Below are 21,862 nucleotides of genomic sequence, written 5' to 3' on the forward strand. Positions count from 1 at the left end.
GCAAGATTTGTCTTACCAGGACATTTTTCACACCTGTGTATCATGCACTAGTAGGAACTGATGTCACACACTAGCAGCTTCATTGCACCTTTTTAATCCAGACCAGAATCCTTTATAGCAGCAAACATCAGCTTAGCATTTTGATGGGTCTCACATACACAAACATTGTGTGTGCCCCCTGCACTTACAGGCACTATCCATTTTGGCCAAAGATTGAAAAAAGATGATAAACCTACTTTGGTATTGGGATACTTTTCCTTGAATTCTACATATAGTTCTGATATGTTGCATAGCAACAGTCTTTTTTGCATCTGTACACATACATTTCCCATTTTCACCATTACATAGTCTTTTTTTCCAGGCATTATTCGGCTGTAGTCATTATTTTCATAAAACTCCAACACTAGCACCTTTATTTCTTAACTCAATTGCTTACCCTGAGCCTGCTGAAGTTGTGGAAGCACTCCTTGGGTTGCTTTTATTTTCCTAGCTTGCTTTACCATATATGTAGAAACATTGAATTCCTGTGCAGTGTAGTCAATAGACCATCTGGAAGGTGAAAGGGTAATAATAGCTACTTTTTTGTGGCGTGTGGATATGGCACATTTTTCTTTCAAATCATGCACAATTTTTTTCCAAATCAGAGCATTTCTGGCATGATTTCTGTTCTTTTGGAGCAGACAGTTCTTCCTCTTCCACCATTAGTGTGTCAGCTATTTTGTGTTTTAATTACATTTGAGCTTCTTGTAGTTTTCTTCTACCATAGCTGGGCCTGTCTCTGTTCCCAACTTTGTGTGTCTTTGTGGGAGACAAACCACGAACAGTCACTGGAGTAGTTAATTCCTCATCCGCTGTGGTTGCAAGTGGCTGATACTCTTTGTCACTGTCATGTAAATTATCAGAATATTCTTCATTTTTTAGAAGTGTAACACACCTGGAACATAACTTTTGTCCCGGTTTCATGTTAAGTCCCATGCACTGATTCACTTTCAATGCTGATTTTATATCAGTTTCTCTGAGGCTACACTTCACTGTCTTCTGATGAATCCAAAATGGATCAAAACAACTTCTTTGTAGGAAAGAATACTTACCCAGAAACACTTTCATATGATGATAACAAACACTTAAGTTTCCTGGAACTGTACTTCTTGTGACCACAGGGTGTATCCCGGATCTCCATAGCAACAAATCTTGGTCCGATTCATCCAGATCGTACGGTACAAAGCGAATGCCACATTTTGTTCCATATGTTGTTTTATGACATTCAGATGCTTGTGCTCTACCAATACTGCAACTTGTTTGAACAAAAGCACCACTAGTACACTCTTCTGCCTCCATACTGACTTACCACAACAGTACTGACCAGTCTGAACTAGAATCTTAAAAACATGAGTAACCTGTAATTGTCGCTTCTTTCGTTTGTTGATCCTTCCTAACAATGACATTCTGTCCCTGAAAACTACCCTTGCTTAACTTTCTGTTGCCTAATGGTTCCCAACAATTGTTGCAGCTTTATCTGAAACAAGCTTCTGCATCATCACTGTTACTTGCTAAATCGTGTTAAAAGAAACGTAACCAAATACATCTCTGTCAACTTTAATTGTACACAAATGCCTTGCAATAACAAGTTGAAATTTTGACACATATTATATTATGGTCTACTTATGCAGTGTTTTAAATTTGGCTTGGATATCACTTGTCCTTTTTGTGCTACCACACTTAGAAAATCCATGTTTTTCAGGTAATTTTTCGAATTTTTGTATTTTCGTGTGCATGTAACTCTGTTTGTGTGACTGATATGGGCAAGATGAGTTTTGTGTGTGTTTAGGCCACATAAAGCTTACCACAAAAAATTTATACCCTTTTTGAGTGAATTATATTTGGTATAGAGGGCACCTAAAATATGTATCTTTTAACGTATTACATTTTTTTAATCACATTTTGGAATTTTTTATTTTCCCTCAGAAATATGTTGTTGGTATTTTGATTCATAGTGTGTGTTCTCTAAGTGGATGTTACTGGGTTGTAAAAATTTCACTGGACTGTGTGGAATAGTTCCAAAGTTATTAAGACCTGAAGTTGGGTCTGAAGATAGAGTGCCAGAATTCTGGAACTAATTGGCAGGGGAACTTAGAATTTTGTACATGAGTGTTCCACACTTGGTAGCATTGGTGTGCTAAATTTCCGCCAAATCTGAGACTATCAGCTGTAATATTTTCTCAAATTGGTTGAATTGACATGGAATGACCCAACATAGTGTTACATGAACAGAGTATCCTTTTCTGTTTCATTGCACAGAACAAATCTTTGGCAACATTTTTAACTTTCTAGCTGCTAATATCACTTGTAGGAGTGAAAATTTGTAGCTGTGTTGACAAAATGCTGCTATGCGCTGCCACTCTGAAAACTATTTATGAAATAATGTTGTTTCCCAGATGAGCATGTAGTGTTTTTGGATCTCAGATAATTTTATTACTTCCTCTTTATAAATACCGTGATAATAAATTTAATATTTCTGCTAGCAGACATTGCGACAGAGATGGAAGAGCTGTTTTGGCGTGACTAGTGCTGCAGAATAATGGAGAAACCTGCCATGAAGGGCACAAATGGCACATACACTTGTGTCCAAAATTATAGCAGGAAACTGCTATTTCCCCATCCTGTGTCTAATTCACGATGTAATCATAAAAACTGTCAAAATATGTCCACAAAATCTTGTTCTGCACGGAAGATAACATTCCGGTCAACGGACAACCATGCCAGTGGTAACATCAGGGCACCTATCAAATGGTATAGTGTTTTCCGGGTAGTCCCACATCAACAGTCGCTGTGCACACGGTCACAGATGGAGCAAAATGGCACAGACAAAATGCCTACAAGACTATGTTTTTAGGGCCATAGGAAGAATGGAAGCAGGACAGTCACAAACTGATGTTGCCCAATGGCTTAATGTGAATAATTATATTAGTTTTCAGATGTGGCGACAGTTTAGAGAGACCGAAACTGTATCCAAAGACCAGGGCAGGGCTGACCACGTGTGACATCAGAAAGAGAGGACTGTTATTTGGTTGTAAGGTCACAATGATACCACTTTAGTACTGCATGGCAACTGGTCTGACCTTGCAGCATCCACTGGACATGTTGTATTGAGGCAACCAGTGTACAGAAGACTTCTGCAGGGTGACCTTTATTGTCGGAGACCTGCTGTATGTGTACCTCTGATGCGTCGTCACAGAAGGGATCGCCTAGAGTAGAATCGTCAACATGCCACCTGGGCAGCCAAATAGTGGGTCAATGTTTTTTTCAAAGATGAGTCCTGGTTTTGTCTGGAGAGTGATGGTTGACGTATTTGCATCTGGAGGGAATGTGGAACATGATTTCGGGACCCAAACATTGTGGAAAGAGATCGATATCGAGCAGGATCCCTTTTGGTGTAGGAAGGGATTATGTTGAACACTTCACCTCTTCATGAAATTGTATGTGTGAGCTTGCAAGGTTTAACTGCTGTCAGGCATTGTGACAAAATCTTGAGACCTGATGTGCGGTTTGTGTGAGGTTCTGTGGGCCCAGACTTTGTATTGATGGATGATAATGCTCTACCTCATAGAGCACTCCTGCTTTGCTCTTATTTAAAACCCATAAAGTATGTGTGGAATGTGCAAGGGAGACGGTATCGTGTCAGGATCCACCAACCACTCTCCAAGACTTACAAGCAGCTCTGTAGGAAGAATGGGTGCATATTACAGTTGCTTACGCTCTGTTTTCTTTACATTGTTTGTACTTTATTATCATCTGTTTGTACTGTTTTGTGACAAAATAAACACAACCTTGCAAAATTTCCGTTTGTTGCTTTAATTTTGGACACTAGTGTAGTATGGGCAGACCTGTGGACTGCAGGCAGCAGTGATTCAGGCAGACCAGTGATAAAGCTGAGTTCAACTACCGTGGACCTCGCACATCATGTTGAGCATTGTTGCCAAGTGTTGAGTTGACAGCTGCATTCTGAGTTATCCCTGTGCACATCTACATAAGGTTTTGGCCTTTCTGCTCCCTGCAGATTGACTCTTGTGGTGAGTTTTCGTTTCTTCTCTCATGGTTGTGTTCCCTGGGTACTATTGAGCCACTATTGGACCATGAAGTACCCACACTGACCGTGTAATGCAGTGGCATTGTCAAGCCAATGGCATGTGGCAATGAAGGAAGTTCTTAAGTGTGTGATGCCCCTCTTTCAAACAATAGAAACTGCAGGCTGGCATATCAACAGTTTAGGAAAAGATAGATTGCTGCTTACTGTACAGGGACAGGATCAATTAAAAGACACTTACACATATGCTTTCAGCCACTGTCTTCATCAGAAAAAGAAAGAGAAACTCTCACCATTCATTCACTTAAGCAAGCACACCTCATGCACACATGACCATCAACTCCGGCAGCTTGGACCACTATGCATTCTGAAGGCATTCTGGTCTGAGCTACTGGAGCTCATGGTGATGTGTGCATGAGATGTGCTTGGTTGTATGAATCAATGGTGTGTTTTTCTCTATCTTTTTCTGATGAAGGTTGTTCTGAAATGTTATGTTTAAGTGTCTTTTAATTGTGCCTGTCCGTAACTTAATGTGTCATCTTTACAGTAAGTACCAATCTGTCTTTTCCTACGTTATTGATGCCCCTCTTTCTTTGTTTCCATTTTTTAGTGGTAATTTTAGGTCACCATGGACCCAACAGTATCCAAAAAAGTGGGAGAATTACCAGTGTCTGTTCTTACTTCACTGCCATGTAATGTGTATCGTCAGTCCAGTGGACGAGCCCACCTTGTTGTTGTAAAGCAGCACTGGCTTATACGTGTCCAAAATTTGAAGCGCTCCACGGAACATAAGAAACTTCCCTTTGACGAGCTTTGTTGTTTGTTGTTGCATAATCCAAGGCAATTAAGCAGCCAGTAGAGTTGTTGGCGAAGTTGTTGGGAGCCAGTATTTTTCACACACTGACTTGTGTGGTGCCTACCTGCAGCTGCCATTACATGCATTCTCAAAGACTTTCTTGGTCCTCAACACCCTGTTTGAACTTGAAACTGAAGGAGCTCCAGTCTTGGGTAAGATTTTGTGTTATGCTCAGTTCATTCCTTGTGCCACGCACATGTGCCCGCCTCTTAACCAGCTTTGTCAGAAGAGCATTAGGTTTTTCTGGTCTGCAGATTGTCAATGGGCTTTTAGTCTCAAGCAGTGTTCGTGCTCTGCTCCCTGATAAAGTGCAGTTTTTTCTTGCCAAAGGTGAATTTCTTGGGACTTGGGCGTAGCAAAGATGACCTTGTCCTGATGAATTACCTATCAAAGCCATCCTCAACCTGCTGGTTCCCAAAGACCTGAAGAAACTCCAATCTTTTCTGGATAAGATTTCTTATTTCATTTTATGCTCAGTTCAATCGCTGGACTGCGCACATTTCTCATCCTTTTAACTGTCTTCGCCAGAGCGGCACTAAATTTGTGTGGTTTGTGGATTATGAATGGATTTTTCAGTCTGTCAAGCAGTGTTTGTGATTCACTCCCTGTCCATCTTTTCTACACCAAGTAAACCGTTAACTCTGGCCTTTGACGTGTCCCAGTTTGGCTTTGGTGCAGTCCTGTTCCATCAGAACCCAGACAGCACTGCACCGAACAGCCCATCACTGATGCATCAAAGAAGCTTTCTGCTGTTCAGTGTCACGATCGCTGGCCAGTAGACATGATGTCATGCCAGTGCCTTTATACAAGCCGTACACCAGTGTGATGTGTGCAGCAAATGGAGTATGTGAGGGTAGCAACACCATGACAACCACTCAAGAGCATTTCTTCTTTGTGGTGAGGGTGAGGACCTCTTGGACAATGATGAATCGATTCACAGATGGAAAAGGAGGCACTATCCATTATTTTTGAAGTTAAAAAGTTTACATTTTCTTATATAGGCTGATGTTCCTTGTCACTTCTGACCACAAGCCACCGATTTCCTTATGTGGCCCTCATTCCAAGTTGCCCGATGGGTCTGCCCACTGACAGCTGAGTTGGGTCCTCTTTTTCAGTATCTATTGCTACAATATTCATTGTTGCTCCTCCACCCAGCATTCCAAAGCTGATGTGTTACTGCAGCTCCTGATGGCCCCCAGTCAGCAGAAGGCTCTCATGGTTGTGTTCAGTGACGCCTTGCGGCGAACCCTGTCAGATTTTCTGTTTATAGAAAAAGAAGTCATGAACAACACAGCTGCTGACCTGCGTTTCCGGAAAGTTGTTTCAGTGGTCCAGATGGGTTGGTCAAGACATGTCTCCTTGGGTGCAGATAAGACATGGAATATGTTTTTCCTCCTATACGATCATCATTGTCCAAGGGATCCTCAGGCATAGCCTGGAGGAGCAATGCTGTTGAGTAGTCATCCCCATGGCATTGCAACGTCACATACTCTTGTTGCTGCATGCATCACACTGCAGTATTACACAGATGAAGGCATTGGTGTGAGATCCTTGGCTAGTCCCAGAGCACCACTGTGACAGGGTGTGCGTCCATTTCACAGGTCCGTTTGTGGGCAGCATGTGGTTGTTCATGGTTGGCGCATTGTCCAATTTCTCATACATGGCCAAGTAGTCCTTCATGTTGTCGACTGGCGCTTTTCATGCATGCATTGTCAGTTCTTTATACCATTGAGGGATCCCCCCAGGTCCCTTGTATCTAGTAATGGCAGGCAATTTGTGTCATGGGAGTTTGAAGACTTCTGCATCTGTAACAGTATCCAGCATCTGAATACCACCCTGTTTCATCCTGCTTCTAAATCAGAGGTGGAGCATGTCGTGTAGATTCAAGACCCAACTGAAGAAATTAGTATCTGCTTCTGCCCATGATTGAGTCTTCTGGATACATACCAGGCGATATTGGTGAACAGATGCAATCCAGCAGAACATGTGCATGGGAACCAGCCACAGGGTCTCTCCTGGTTTTGTGGCACCCCGAGTTGCATGCCACAGACCTCGGTGGCCTGCTGCAATTTCGTCCCAGTGCTACTGTTTGAGCCTGGTCCTTCAACCAGGGGTGGGTGTCATGGTTGGACACAAAGGTTGGCAGTTGTTTGTGGTGAACATTGATATGGAGCAGCTGATCCACCATGCAAATCAGTTGTGTCTTGAAGCTGGCAACTGCACTGACTGATTTGGAGCCCATGGATTTTGATCCACCCTCCTCCTCTGCCTCCGCCCTCTGCCCTCACTGATTGTGGTGACCTCGGCCTCAACTGTTGCCAGTGAACCTCCCCTTGCTTCAGACAGCTGGGTCGGTGTTGCTTCGTATGTAGGTCAATCTGCTGCTGGCTTCTCCAGTAGCCTCTCTGGTTCTGTGCTGGTGGCCGCAGCACTCCCTGTCAATTTTCAGCCCTGCATGGGCTTTTCAGGGGGTGAGGGATTTAGTATTCCCACCAGTGGACACCACAATGAAGACAGATGAGCGAGCTTGGGTAATGACGTGGAATATTCCATAAACCCGACATGGAGGGTGCATGAAGTGTGTAGTATGGCCAGACCCACTGACATCAGTGTTTCCCTGTGGGCAGCAGTAACCCGGGTACACCAGTGCAGATACTGAGTTAAGTCTTGTATTGCACCTTCTGTTAAGTGTTGTAGTCAGTTGACAGATACTCATGCCAACTGTGTACTGAATTACCCTGTGCATGTCTGTATGACTCCCCAGACTTTTTGTTTCCTGTAGATCGACTCACAAGGCAGGTTTTCATTTCCTCTCACAGGGGTTGTGGTCCCATGTTGTCATCAAGCCACCATTGGCTTGTCAGGTACCTGCGCCAACAGTTTAGTGTAGCGGCAGTGTCATGCCGGTGCAGATTCTAAAATAAGTTATAATATTTACTTACCAATTCACCCCATGGTCTGATGACAGTTGGATAACCAAAACAGTTTACCAATCAATAAAATTGACGATTGTGATTCTAGACTTCTAATTACTGTGTAATGTATCAACTTAAGCTCGTCAGACAACATAATATCTTATCATAAAAGACCACATTGGTCACTTTGAAACACTGTGTATGGTGAAGAACTGGTACAAGATGTTCAAATAACTTACGGGAATGCTGCTAGGTGGCATCGTCGACAGCTGCTGATATTTCGACAGGAATACACTCTGACATTTTCAAGGCATAATTGCAACAAGTACAAGGGAACTTAAAACCTCGGTTTTTGGAGAAACTCTGGAAAGATAACACTCAAACAAATTATAAACACTAGTGCTATCACAAATCAGTGGTGGCCGTTGTCAGAAGTTATCAGTGGTGAAATTAATAATCAACAGGTGAGGTACCATGAACTCTGTTTCTTTGTTTTTTGACAAAGGAGAGAGCAGGATTCCATGTAGAATTTAAACAAAAACCACCATCTCTATTTATAAGGTCACTTGCTAATTTAATTTCAAGGAGCTCCATAATCACACTATCCCAGTTGTCGGAAGTGCATGCATTCTGCAGGATAACTGATGCCGAGACAGTGGTCTGCAATGGCAGATTTGCTCAGCTGTTGTAAGTTTGTGTAATGCTTAAGCTAAGTACACCTGTCCTCCTCAGTCTTGATAGTCTGACCAATATATCACATGGCATAACCTGACTTACGCAAACCTAGATCATCTATTATGGAACCTAAAAGTACCCCGATCTTAGATGGTGGTCAAAAAACACACATCACATCTTATTTCCACAAAATACAACCAATCTTGTTCAGAGTACTCCCTGTGCAAGGCAAAAAGGCCATAGACTTTTGTGCCATCTTAGGATTATCATCACCAGACCAGTCCACAATTGGTCGATAGTGTGACGCATGTGTAATCTGTCTTTCACTAGAACCATTCTGACAAAGGGTGACTTCTTGGTGGGCTAACTCAGATGACAAACTCTCAGGGTCCGAGATGACGTGGACCTGTGAACCAAGGTACGAAGTACCTCCCACACTGAGCTAGCTGGTGACAACTGTCGACATACAGATACAAGTCATTCTGAGTAGTTCCTATAAATGGCACATACTAGCATACCGTCAGCCTTCCTCCTGACCAACACATTAAGGGAAGGGAAGGCATCCATCCTTCTTCACCTCCATTGTGAAACAAATATTCAGGTGGATTGAATTCCGATCTTCTAAAAAGTCAACTGAATTCCCACTGCAATGAGGTCAAACAACAATAGTATTGTCTACATGTCTGGAAAAACACAATCTTCAAAGCCACCGACTCCAACACACTTTCCTCAAAGTCTTCCATTAACAAATTCGCAATAATAAGCGGTAACGGGCTTCCCATCGCAACTCTGTTTGTCTGCACTTAGTGCTGATCATTGAATATAAAGTAAGTGGAAGTCAACTCACGTTGAAATAGATTTGTTAATTCCGCACTGAACCTAACCTCAATCAAGAATAAGGAATCGGATAGAGGAATACGAGTGAAGAGAGAGACCACATCAAAACTTAATAAAATATCAGAGTCATTCAAACACATTCCCATTAATCGACATAAGAAGTCTGCTGAGTTTTTAGTGTGGTGCTCAACATAGTGGGTAGGTGTTTTGCTACACGATATATCAGAACACCAGTGTTACTACCGATTGGGTGAAGAGGAACCCTTTCAGAATGAGATTTTCACTCTGCAGCGGAGTGTGCGCTGATATGAAACTTCCTGGCAGATTAAAACTGTGTGCCCGACCGAGACTCGAACTCGGGACCTTTGCCTTTCGCGGGCAAGTGCTCTACCAACTGAGCTACCGAAGCACGACTCACGCACGGTACTCACAGCTTTACTTCTGCCAGTACCTCGTCTCCTACCTTCCAAACTTTACAGAAGCTCTCCTGCGAAACTTGCAGAACTAGCACTCCTGAAAGAAAGGATATTGCGGAGACATGGCTTAGCCACAGCCTGGGGGGTGTTTCCAGAATGAGATTTTCACTCTGCAGCGGAGTGTGCGCTGATATGAAACTTCCTGGCAGATTAAAACTGTGTGCCCGACCGAGACTCGAACTCGGGACCTTTGCCTTTCGCGGGCAAGTGCTCTACCAACTGAGCTACCGAAGCACGACTCACGCACGGTACTCACAGCTTTACTTCTGCCAGTACCTCGTCTCCTACCTTCCAAACTTTACAGAAGCTCTCCTGCGAAACTTGCAGAACTAGCACTCCTGAAAGAAAGGATATTGCGGAGACATGGCTTAGCCACAGCCTGGGGGGTGTTTCCAGAATGAGATTTTCACTCTGCAGCGGAGTGTGCGCTGATATGAAACTTCCTGGCAGATTAAAACTGTGTGCCCGACCGAGACTCGAACTCGGGACCTTTGCCTTTCGCGGGCAAGTGCTCTACCAACTGAGCTACCGAAGCACGACTCACGCACGGTACTCACAGCTTTACTTCTGCCAGTACCTCGTCTCCTACCTTCCAAACTTTACAGAAGCTCTCCTGCGAAACTTGCAGAACTAGCACTCCTGAAAGAAAGGATATTGCGGAGACATGGCTTAGCCACAGCCTGGGGGGTGTTTCCAGAATGAGATTTTCACTCTGCAGCGGAGTGTGCGCTGATATGAAACTTCCTGGCAGATTAAAACTGTGTGCCCGACCGAGACTCGAACTCGGGACCTTTGCCTTTCGCGGGCAAGTGCTCTACCAACTGAGCTACCGAAGCACGACTCACGCACGGTACTCACAGCTTTACTTCTGCCAGTACCTCGTCTCCTACCTTCCAAACTTTACAGAAGCTCTCCTGCGAAACTTGCAGAACTAGCACTCCTGAAAGAAAGGATATTGCGGAGACATGGCTTAGCCACAGCCTGGGGGGTGTTTCCAGAATGAGATTTTCACTCTGCAGCGGAGTGTGCGCTGATATGAAACTTCCTGGCAGATTAAAACTGTGTGCCCGACCGAGACTCGAACTCGGGACCTTTGCCTTTCGCGGGCAAGTGCTCTACCAACTGAGCTACCGAAGCACGACTCACGCACGGTACTCACAGCTTTACTTCTGCCAGTACCTCGTCTCCTACCTTCCAAACTTTACAGAAGCTCTCCTGCGAAACTTGCAGAACTAGCACTCCTGAAAGAAAGGATATTGCGGAGACATGGCTTAGCCACAGCCTGGGGGGTGTTTCCAGAATGAGATTTTCACTCTGCAGCGGAGTGTGCGCTGATATGAAACTTCCTGGCAGATTAAAACTGTGTGCCCGACCGAGACTCGAACTCGGGACCTTTGCCTTTCGCGGGCAAGTGCTCTACCAACTGAGCTACCGAAGCACGACTCACGCACGGTACTCACAGCTTTCATATCAGCGCACACTCCGCTGCAGAGTGAAAATCTCATTCTGGAAACACCCCCCAGGCTGTGGCTAAGCCATGTCTCCGCAATATCCTTTCTTTCAGGAGTGCTAGTTCTGCAAGTTTCGCAGGAGAGCTTCTGTAAAGTTTGGAAGGTAGGAGACGAAGTACTGGCAGAAGTAAAGCTGTGAGTACCGTGCGTGAGTCGTGCTTCGGTAGCTCAGTTGGTAGAGCACTTGCCCGCGAAAGGCAAAGGTCCCGAGTTCGAGTCTCGGTCGGACACACAGTTTTAATCTGCCAGGAAGTTTCATATCAGCGCACACTCCGCTGCAGAGTGAAAATCTCATTCTGGAAACACCCCCCAGGCTGTGGCTAAGCCATGTCTCCGCAATATCCTTTCTTTCAGGAGTGCTAGTTCTGCAAGTTTCGCAGGAGAGCTTCTGTAAAGTTTGGAAGGTAGGAGACGAGGTACTGGCAGAAGTAAAGCTGTGAGTACCGTGCGTGAGTCGTGCTTCGGTAGCTCAGTTGGTAGAGCACTTGCCCGCGAAAGGCAAAGGTCCCGAGTTCGAGTCTCGGTCGGGCACACAGTTTTAATCTGCCAGGAAGTTTCATATCAGCGCACACTCCGCTGCAGAGTGAAAATCTCATTCTGGAAACACCCCCCAGGCTGTGGCTAAGCCATGTCTCCGCAATATCCTTTCTTTCAGGAGTGCTAGTTCTGCAAGTTTCGCAGGAGAGCTTCTGTAAAGTTTGGAAGGTAGGAGACGAGGTACTGGCAGAAGTAAAGCTGTGAGTACCGTGCGTGAGTCGTGCTTCGGTAGCTCAGTTGGTAGAGCACTTGCCCGCGAAAGGCAAAGGTCCCGAGTTCGAGTCTCGGTCGGGCACACAGTTTTAATCTGCCAGGAAGTTTCATATCAGCGCACACTCCGCTGCAGAGTGAAAATCTCATTCTGGAAACACCCCCCAGGCTGTGGCTAAGCCATGTCTCCGCAATATCCTTTCTTTCAGGAGTGCTAGTTCTGCAAGTTTCGCAGGAGAGCTTCTGTAAAGTTTGGAAGGTAGGAGACGAGGTACTGGCAGAAGTAAAGCTGTGAGTACCGTGCGTGAGTCGTGCTTCGGTAGCTCAGTTGGTAGAGCACTTGCCCGCGAAAGGCAAAGGTCCCGAGTTCGAGTCTCGGTCGGGCACACAGTTTTAATCTGCCAGGAAGTTTCATATCAGCGCACACTCCGCTGCAGAGTGAAAATCTCATTCTGGAAACACCCCCCAGGCTGTGGCTAAGCCATGTCTCCGCAATATCCTTTCTTTCAGGAGTGCTAGTTCTGCAAGTTTCGCAGGAGAGCTTCTGTAAAGTTTGGAAGGTAGGAGACGAGGTACTGGCAGAAGTAAAGCTGTGAGTACCGTGCGTGAGTCGTGCTTCGGTAGCTCAGTTGGTAGAGCACTTGCCCGCGAAAGGCAAAGGTCCCGAGTTCGAGTCTCGGTCGGGCACACAGTTTTAATCTGCCAGGAAGTTTCATATCAGCGCACACTCCGCTGCAGAGTGAAAATCTCATTCTGGAAACACCCCCCAGGCTGTGGCTAAGCCATGTCTCCGCAATATCCTTTCTTTCAGGAGTGCTAGTTCTGCAAGTTTCGCAGGAGAGCTTCTGTAAAGTTTGGAAGGTAGGAGACGAGGTACTGGCAGAAGTAAAGCTGTGAGTACCGTGCGTGAGTCGTGCTTCGGTAGCTCAGTTGGTAGAGCACTTGCCTGCGAAAGGCAAAGGTCCCGAGTTCGAGTCTCGGTCGGGCACACAGTTTTAATCTGCCAGGAAGTTTCAGGAACCCTTTCCCTATGAATCTTAGGGAGGCCATATAACTTAGGGGGAACTGCACAATAATGATAATAATAATAATAATAATAATAATAATACTCTTGATAGTGTCCTTGACTAGGAACTTTTCTTCAGGAAGCTGTTAGTCTTTCTGTCAACACATTTTGTGGGAGCAGCATTAGTTGTGCAATATGCTGAATCAGACCGTAGCCCCTGCAACTTTTGAATGTAATCCTGCTTGTCCAAAACAGCGGTAGCATTGCCCTTGTCTGCAGGTAAAATAACAATATCCAGATCAACTCTAAGTGAACGTAAAGCAGCCAGCTGCATGCCCATAAGTTATTTGAACGTTGTATATGCCGGGAGAAACTCGGGTCTCACATAGTTTACTTCTACAGAGAGGAAATGTATTGTTTGCTGGCAGAGGTTGGATAAACTTTGCAGCAGTAGAGTAAGATTGTAATGTGCATTATTGTTTTTGCTGACGAGGGAAACTCCCCATTGCAGCCCCCTCAAATAAAGTGGTAAGAGGGCCCAGTGGACAGCCCATCAAAAACTGAACCCAGATCAAGCATGAAAACAGGGAGAAAGTGTGCCGGACTGTTGAAGTAAAAAAATAAAATAAAATAAAGGCAAAATAGAAACAGTGAACGGTCCAAGAACAAGAACTGCAATAGAGAGCAGCCTGCAAGAGAAATGGCATCGTGGTTAAGTTGTTATGGTGTTGAACTGCCAAGCGGACAAGCCATGTATAAACCTCCACCGTGCAATTTTTTTTTTCTCTTTTTCTTTTTTTTCTGTTAGCTTTATTCAGATTTGTGTCTGTGCCATAGTGTAACATCTGTTTGCAACAGCAAGATGTAAGGTAATGTATAATGGCAGCTGATTCTACACAACTACTCTATTAGCAGCCAGAAGGAAGTAGCTTTCAAATGGGAACCGCGATGACGAGGTGACAAGTCAACCAAATCCTCCACCGGAAAACATGTCTGGTGTGTCATACATGGCATTAGTGACAGTACGTATGTAATATGATAGGAATCTCTTATCGATGCACCTGATTTGTACTACTGGCGAGTGAGTGAGATATGCCTCCTTGCCCAGTACAGGTGTTCGTATGAAAGTGAATGCTATAACTTCCAAGGAAATGATGAAAACATAATAGTTTGTCACATAAGCTGCAACAAATGAATGCAACAGTTTCACAATCACAGTTTCTCTGTGCTCTGTCAAAACATGTTTTTAACATTTTTCGAGTTGCATTCCATTTTGGAAGTCTTGACTCTTGAATTCCTTTGTTGTAGCATAGTTCAAGCCATTTACTTTTTGTTTTCATTTCTGTGAGACGTCTATGTGGTATCATGCCTACTCTCACTATTCATCAAATTTTTTGGTGACAGTAATGCTTTCTTACCACCTGACTCATATTCTATACGCAGTGTATAGTGTGACAACTACTATGACTACAGAAAGAGAACAAACATTTCAATGACCGGACAAGCAATTCATAATGTTATGAAGAAAAAAAAGAGTGTGTGTGTGTGTGTGTGTGTGTGTGTGTGTGTGTGTGTGTGTGTGTTTATAAATGGCGCGAGGGAGTTTTTTGAACATGCTCGTCCGCTTGGCTGCCCAACACTGTGACCACTGACCCACAACACTGTTGGTGTTTCAGGCTGCTCTTTATCACACTTCTTGTTTTTGGACCATTTACTGTTCCGTGCAATGGGGAGTTTCCCTTGTGAGCTCTTGTGGTTACAATTTTTGCCCAAGGTGTGGATCATATTATCCTCCTGCCACTAATTGCATCAGGCAACATGTTGGCTTAACTCTTGTTCATGACAGGAGCCATTAAACTCATCAACAGTTGGATTTTGTTTCCAAGGAATTGTATTTATTTAATGATTACTTGAAAAATTTTGGCTATTTTTTGGCATTGGCTGGACAGTGCTTTATGGATGCAGTTCGACAGGGCATTTCATTCTGTAACTACCTGGCATTTGGTGAAGTTTGAACATTTTTGTGGCTTGGGGTATGGTACTAAATCAGGGCATTCTGTGATAAATCTCATGGAGGAAGCTTTTGGTGACAAAAAATGAGGTTTTAAATTCCCTTGCACAGTGCTCATTCGCTGCAGTTATACCTCAGGAGTTACCGTGTGCTTAAGTGATCCTCTGTCATAAACCATGGCAGTCAAGTGGCTTGTTTGCACCTGTCAGTAGTATGGAATCAACACAGTAAGATGGGTTGCCGTGAAGATGTTTCAGAATGAGTTACAGTATCATGTTTGGCCATATCCGTAACCCACTCCATCAGACTGTTATGTTTCCCTCTACTCCAGGAAAAAAATTTTGGCAGTGAAACAGCTTGTATATGGCAGTCGATTGTATCGAATCAGCACAGTAAGGAGGTCGATACGGACATGTAATACAATGGCAGAAAGGAGCTATTGTATTTGGACGCTCCTGTGGTCACACTGTGAATCTTTGGCTAATTTGTTGATGTATCGACATGGAGTGTCTCATGTGTCTTCAAGAAATGGTGTACCTCTTGCAGCTATGTTCCATGGCATAAGAAAAGTGGTTGTAAAAATGTCTTGCCCAATAAGAACCGGAGTTGATTTTAAAGTTTTGTCAGTGACAGCCAAAGATGGTATTACACAGTATTGCTATGATGTCTCCCTCGGGTGCCTATCTTTTTGTGTGGTGTCTTTTCCCCCATTCTTTTTGTTCATCTAACCGCCCACACACTATGCAACATTCTCCGTACTTTTTGATGCAATCAGTTTCACAAATCTCTAAGTATCATACCCTGATGTTCCAGAATAATATGCTGGGAACTTATTCTATAAAGGATAGTGCCAAATGATGTGGACCACACAATAAATGACTTTTAAAGTGTCTTCTCCCACATTCTTAGCATTACTATGTTGTTGATGGCCAGGTACAGTTTTACAGATCACAGTTACATGGGTAAAGAGGCCTGCATCTCTTCCTTCACCAGTATGTTTGGGAGAGTAGTAGTCCAGGCATTAATTAGTGACACAACATTTGTTGAATATCACAGTGGCGTAATTTGCGGCGACAGAAATGTGAAATTACATTGCACACTATTTGACTTACAGTACAATCACCAAAATGAATTACACTGTCCAGCGAATAGTGTTTGTGGAACATTAATACTTTAAGGTTACGTTTTCACTATTTCACACAAGATTTTATGATACAAAGTTATTGTGCAGTTGCAGAACTTTTACAGTAACTGACATATTGACAAGGCATTGAGGCAAAAAAGTCAATGGAGTTATGAGGGTCTGAACTTTCAATTAAATTAACTTTTGAGGTATTGAGTTTCAGGTAATTCTAAGTATGTTTTCAGAAAGAGCGGAAAATTGTTAGAAAATGTATTTTAACCATTGGCTGTTTTATTTAACTAATATAATATCCAACGGTTTCGGTCAGTGTTTAAAGAACAGGTTACAATAGTTATTTGCGTGATTTCATTATGACAAACTTGATGTATCAGATTAGAGGGGAAAATGCGGAATGTTTTTAACTGATATGTTTCAGGTTACATCTTGTGATGACAGTCTGTGACCAAAACTGGTAGTTGATATATAGACTAAATGAAACAGCTTTTAGTTAAAATGCATTTTCTAAAGTACTTAATGGCTGTTGATTCTCACCTGATGAAAACATTAAAAGTGAAATGTCTGTTTTTGAATTAACAATAACAGTACCTTTTTAGATGAGTGTTTCATCAGCAAAATTCCTTCTCCAATTCTTTTCCAACTGAGCTGATGATCAGTTTTTTGTAATTTCAGTGTTTTTCAGTACCCTCATCTCCTCTATTTATTACACTTTTTTATTTTGTGTATGCTCTTTTACATTTTCTATTATTATTATTATTATTATTATTATTATTATTATTATTATTATTATATTATTATTATTATTATTATTACTACTGTGGCTATAAGTTGAAAAAGGAATTAAAATTTAATAGGATATAGCAGGGTTACCAAAAGTCCAGCAAAAACATGAGGACCAAATAGAATTAAAATCAGGATATGTTTTGCTCTGCAGGAACACTGTAGGGAGTAATTACAATAAGTAATTTACAATAAGTAAACAAGAAAATTAAGAACAATATTACATTTATGGAAGGAAGAACAAGATGTGTTAAAAATCAGCAGAATACATCCCATGGAAATCGTTAGCCTGTGTGCCAGTATGCTTACATGGTAGAAGACCTGTACAAAGAGTTGCACAAGAGCTACATGAGCTGATGAACAGCAACAAATACCACCAAAAATACACTGATGTGGCATTTTGGTGCAGAAGTAGGAAAAAAAGTAAGAATGATTCTTCATACCAGAAATGCCAGAGGTTATACATTAGTTGAATTTTCCAAGGAAACACAGAAAATAGACTTGACGATGACCAAATGAAGCTTTAAACAAAATTAATCATATTTTACCAAATGTAAAAGAATTACACAAACACGATGGTCCTAAAGCACTTTTGAATCGCAAATGGCTGCAAACTCGTAAGGTACAAAGTAAAAACAAATACAAAACTGGAAAGAAACTTACTTATCAGTAGAGAAGCCAGAAATGTAGATATGAAAATTTTAAGAATTGTTAAGTACACCAGATTAAATTAAGCAAAAAGTCCAGTATCATAGAAAATGATGTAGACAGATCAAAGGGATAATTATTTGTCAAATGTACTTACACAAGCAGCAAAAGGTGATGCAGGTACAAGGAGAGTAAAGCAAAAGAAAATATACATTGGAGTGAGGCATCATATAAGATGTGAAAACCATTTACAAGTTGAGAAGGATTAGAGTTTTAGAGTGGTGTAATAAATATGAATTACCTGTTTCCCTGGAAATATTGGATTTGACTCAACCTATGTGAGTGTACTGAAGGATACATATGTTAGTGTACAGTGTTTCCATTACACTTCATCTGGATGGTGAGAATTTTGGAATTGGAAGGAAGGAAAGGGGGGAGGGGGTTGGAGGTCAGGCAGAAATTCCAGCTTCAGCAATGTGTGAACGAAAATCAATTGTAGTAAGACCGGAACAGGTGTTGTAATAAATAATGTACTGAAGATTGACTGACAAGCCACACACTAAAAATTAACAGTAACATTATAGAAATAAAACCTAAAGGAGTATATTTACCTTTTAATTACTGCACATAAATGACATGGTTTTCCCCCTCTGTTGAATAAGTTCTTATACCCTGACAAAAATAATTTTAGTTTGCCACAAAACGTAAACTGCAAATAAATAAAGTGTAACAAATGGACCCCAGGCTCAAATTCTTACAGGAGTCGGCAAAATGCCATGAGTAATGAGGGTAATGGGAAAGGGACACTAATTAGTAGTGTGTGGGTAGGTTGAGAACTTGGGTTTGATAGGAAGTGTGCTAGGGCAGTCCAAGCAGTTGCAATGACCACAGTGTCCGGATGGCTTAGTGGTCAGAGCAACTGCCTAGTAGGCAGGAGACCCAGGCTTGAATCCCATTCTGGCACAAATTTTCAACTTTCCCATTGATTTCAATCAGTGCCCATTCACAGCCAGTGTCTGTAATTGTTTTGTGTCTGTAACAAAACGTTTCATACAGGGGAACACATAGCCTACTTAACCTGTAATTTCTGAGAATTGAAGTACAGACTTTTCTTATTGAATAAGCATCCATCTTACTGTCGGAACAGGATTGTGTTGAACTTTACTTAGAATAAAGTCAAATAATAATTATTTGGGAGAGGGGTGAAACTTGTTCCATCAGCAGCATTTCCGAAGATTTTGAAGCAGGTAAGTTTGAACATACAAGAAAAGTGCTACTTTGAGATACAGGCAGTAATCTGTTTAACAGCGATGGCACGCTAGATCCAACTAGATGAGAATGGTATGTTATTGGTAGTTTGCATCACAAAACAGAAATTGGATTTGGGAGATCACCATAAATTTCATCTCATTTTGTCTTTGACCATTAACAGAAAACAGTTACTGGACATCGTTTGAATTATTATTGAAATTTTTTGTTCACTTGATGAAGTGGAAAATACTTACTGCATTACATACCTTTCAATACTATTTATATTGAAGAATATTACTCCTTACACTATTACTACGAAGGTAATCCCAAAAGTAAGACCTCCTATTTTTTTATAAGTACATAGACTTGTTTATTTCTATAATGGTTTACATCAGTTTACAGCTTGAACATTTAGCTATTTTTCGACATAAGTACCATTTCTGTCGGTGCATTTTTGTAGACACTGTGGCAGTTTTTGTATGCTCATGTCATACCAGCTCGTCGCCATGCTGTTCAAAATGTTATGAACCTCTTCTTTCACCTACCTCGTCATCGGAGCTGAATCGCTTTCCGGCCAAATCTTCTTTTAACCTAGGGAACAGGTGATAGTCACAGGGCGCCAAGTCAGGACAATAGGGTGGGTGGATAATTATGTTCCTCTGAAACTGTTACAGGAGAGCAACGGTTAGCTGAGCGATGTGTGGGCAATCTTTGTCCTGGAGAATGTGTACACCCTTGCTCAAAATTCCTCTTCTCTAGTTTTTTCAGAGTCTCACAGTACTTGTCAGCGTTAATTGTGGTCCCAACGATTCAGCTCCAATGACAAGGTGAAAGAAGAGGTTCATATCTTTCTGACCAGCATGGCAGCGAGCTGGTATGACATAGGCAAATAAAAAATGTCACAGCATCTACAAAAATGCATCGACAGAAATGGTGATTATGACGAAAAATAGCTAAATGTTCAAGCTAAAAACTTATGTAAACCATTGTAGAAATAAACACGGCTATGTACTTATAAAAAAATAGGAGACCTTACTTTTGGGATTATCCTCATACTATATTTTTTTTACAATAGATAATTTATTGTTCGAGTTTGTAAAATGATTATTTTTCTTCTTTCTTGTAGGGACTTTGTCAAAAAACAGAAAGCTTACTGTTCAGATGTGGCAAGAAGCTCCCCTAAAACTATGCATAAAGTACAAGAGGATTTAGAGTTGCTGAAACAGATGGTTGCATCAGAAGTTAGTGACCTTCAGAGGAATGTCACATTGTCAAGCAGGCTGAAGGCAGATACTGATAAGGTAAGACACTGAAGTTTCAAATACAGTCTCTCTCTCTCTCTCTCTCTCTCTCTCTCTCTCTCTCTCTCTCTCTCACTCTCTCACTCTCTTTCTTTCTTCTTTTCTTTTCTTTTTTTTTTTAAGCATTGTCAGATTGCCATGTAGAAAATTCATTCTTTTCTTTTCTTTTTTTTTAAGCATTGTCAGATTGCCATGTAGAAAATTCACATTATCTGTCAGACAAAGTCCAGACCTTCAAATTTGTGGTCTTACAGTTACCTGTTCAACCATGAAGTTCACATAACTTTCCCACCCTACACCCTCCTCAAAATAAAAGAAAAGTTCATACTAATTTCCACAGTACATTGTGTGTGTGTGTGTGTGTGTGTGTGTGTGTGTGTGTGTGTGTGCGCGCGCGTGTCTTGCTGTTGATATGAAGATAAAGAAATTAATTAAAACTAAGGTGATTTATTACTAAAATCCTTGACCATTTGTATTGATTGACAGAACTGAATGTGTTTCTTGTCAGGTTGATGAGATTCGTGCATGTTGAATCACAACAGATTGAGACACACACACACACACACACACACACACACACACACACACACACTACAATATTCTGCTAAAGACCTTTTCCCAGAAACTTGTCCAAAGCTCTCAAAGATGATGCTGAAAAAATAGTAAGCCTAAATGGCATTCATTAAACTGTTTGTGACATACATATCCATAGTGAACTTATGCTTTGTGCTAGTGATTTATATACATTGCTGGATGAATTGTGGCAATAGTGTGAATGTTTTAACATGACACGAATGCACGGCTTGACCTAAGGTGCTTCATTAGGGTATTGCCTGCACTAACAATTACATTAATATTTCTTGTAGATGACAGAAGCAGCTTTAATAGTTGTCTTTTACTTATTTTATGGGTTTATAGTTCAGGCATGTGTTGTGAAGCACTTTGAAAATTTACAAGTGTGGATTATCAAACGTGGAAGTAGGAAGTTCATTTATGAACAGTGACAGTGAGAATGAAGTAATTTTCCTTGTCATGGTGATACTATGGAAATTGTCAGTTCTGCCCTGGCATCACAGGTCTGAGAAAATTGTTCTTCAGATTTCTCGCACTGACCTTCCTGAAGTGAAACTGATGACAGTGACAAACAAGAGCATGACAGTAGAGTTCCTCTGCAGTATGTTGACAGTGCAAGGTGCACCACGCCACATGCAGCAAGTGGACAGCTGCTAGCATTAACTTGGCAACGAAAGGGTTAAGGTGGTAAAAATAAACATTAAAAAGAAAGATGGTGTGTACATCTGGCTTGCTTCTTCCAAAAAGATTACTCACTTTAATTGTATGAGCTTCAAGAAATGTCAGATCTGTACTCCCTTTAGTGGCAGTGTGTATTATATTACAGTATTTGCTATTGGATCTTCCACTTACGTTATTATCTGGTATTTTAATGCATTTCTTGACAACTTCTGGAAAGAGGTGTAGAGTAAAGCTCTTCCTAACACACATGCCCTTTCATTAACCTCAGTTTATTTAAAAAGATGTCAGCACATTCTCGTAAGCCTTCAAAGACCTTTTCTTAATAGGAATAAGTCAGTCGATTAAACTTTCCTTGATTATTTTTCAAAA

At 41.9% G+C, this 21,862-nt stretch overlaps 1 protein-coding gene across 2 annotated transcripts in view; it reads left to right on the forward strand.

Annotated features, from left to right (window-relative positions):
* The window catches only part of LOC126094511 (nuclear pore complex protein Nup58), a 162,148-nt gene that overhangs the window by 54,641 nt on the left and 85,645 nt on the right, over positions 1–21,862 (forward strand). For both annotated transcript variants that reach the window (XM_049908920.1, XM_049908921.1), the window contains exon 4: positions 20,065–20,239. In XM_049908920.1, coding sequence (XP_049764877.1) covers positions 20,065–20,239 — 175 coding nt within the window. The remainder of the gene's footprint in view (positions 1–20,064; positions 20,240–21,862) is intronic.

This window comes from Schistocerca cancellata, chromosome 8 (genome assembly GCF_023864275.1).
Source record: "Schistocerca cancellata isolate TAMUIC-IGC-003103 chromosome 8, iqSchCanc2.1, whole genome shotgun sequence".
Lineage (NCBI taxonomy): Eukaryota > Metazoa > Arthropoda > Insecta > Orthoptera > Acrididae > Schistocerca > Schistocerca cancellata.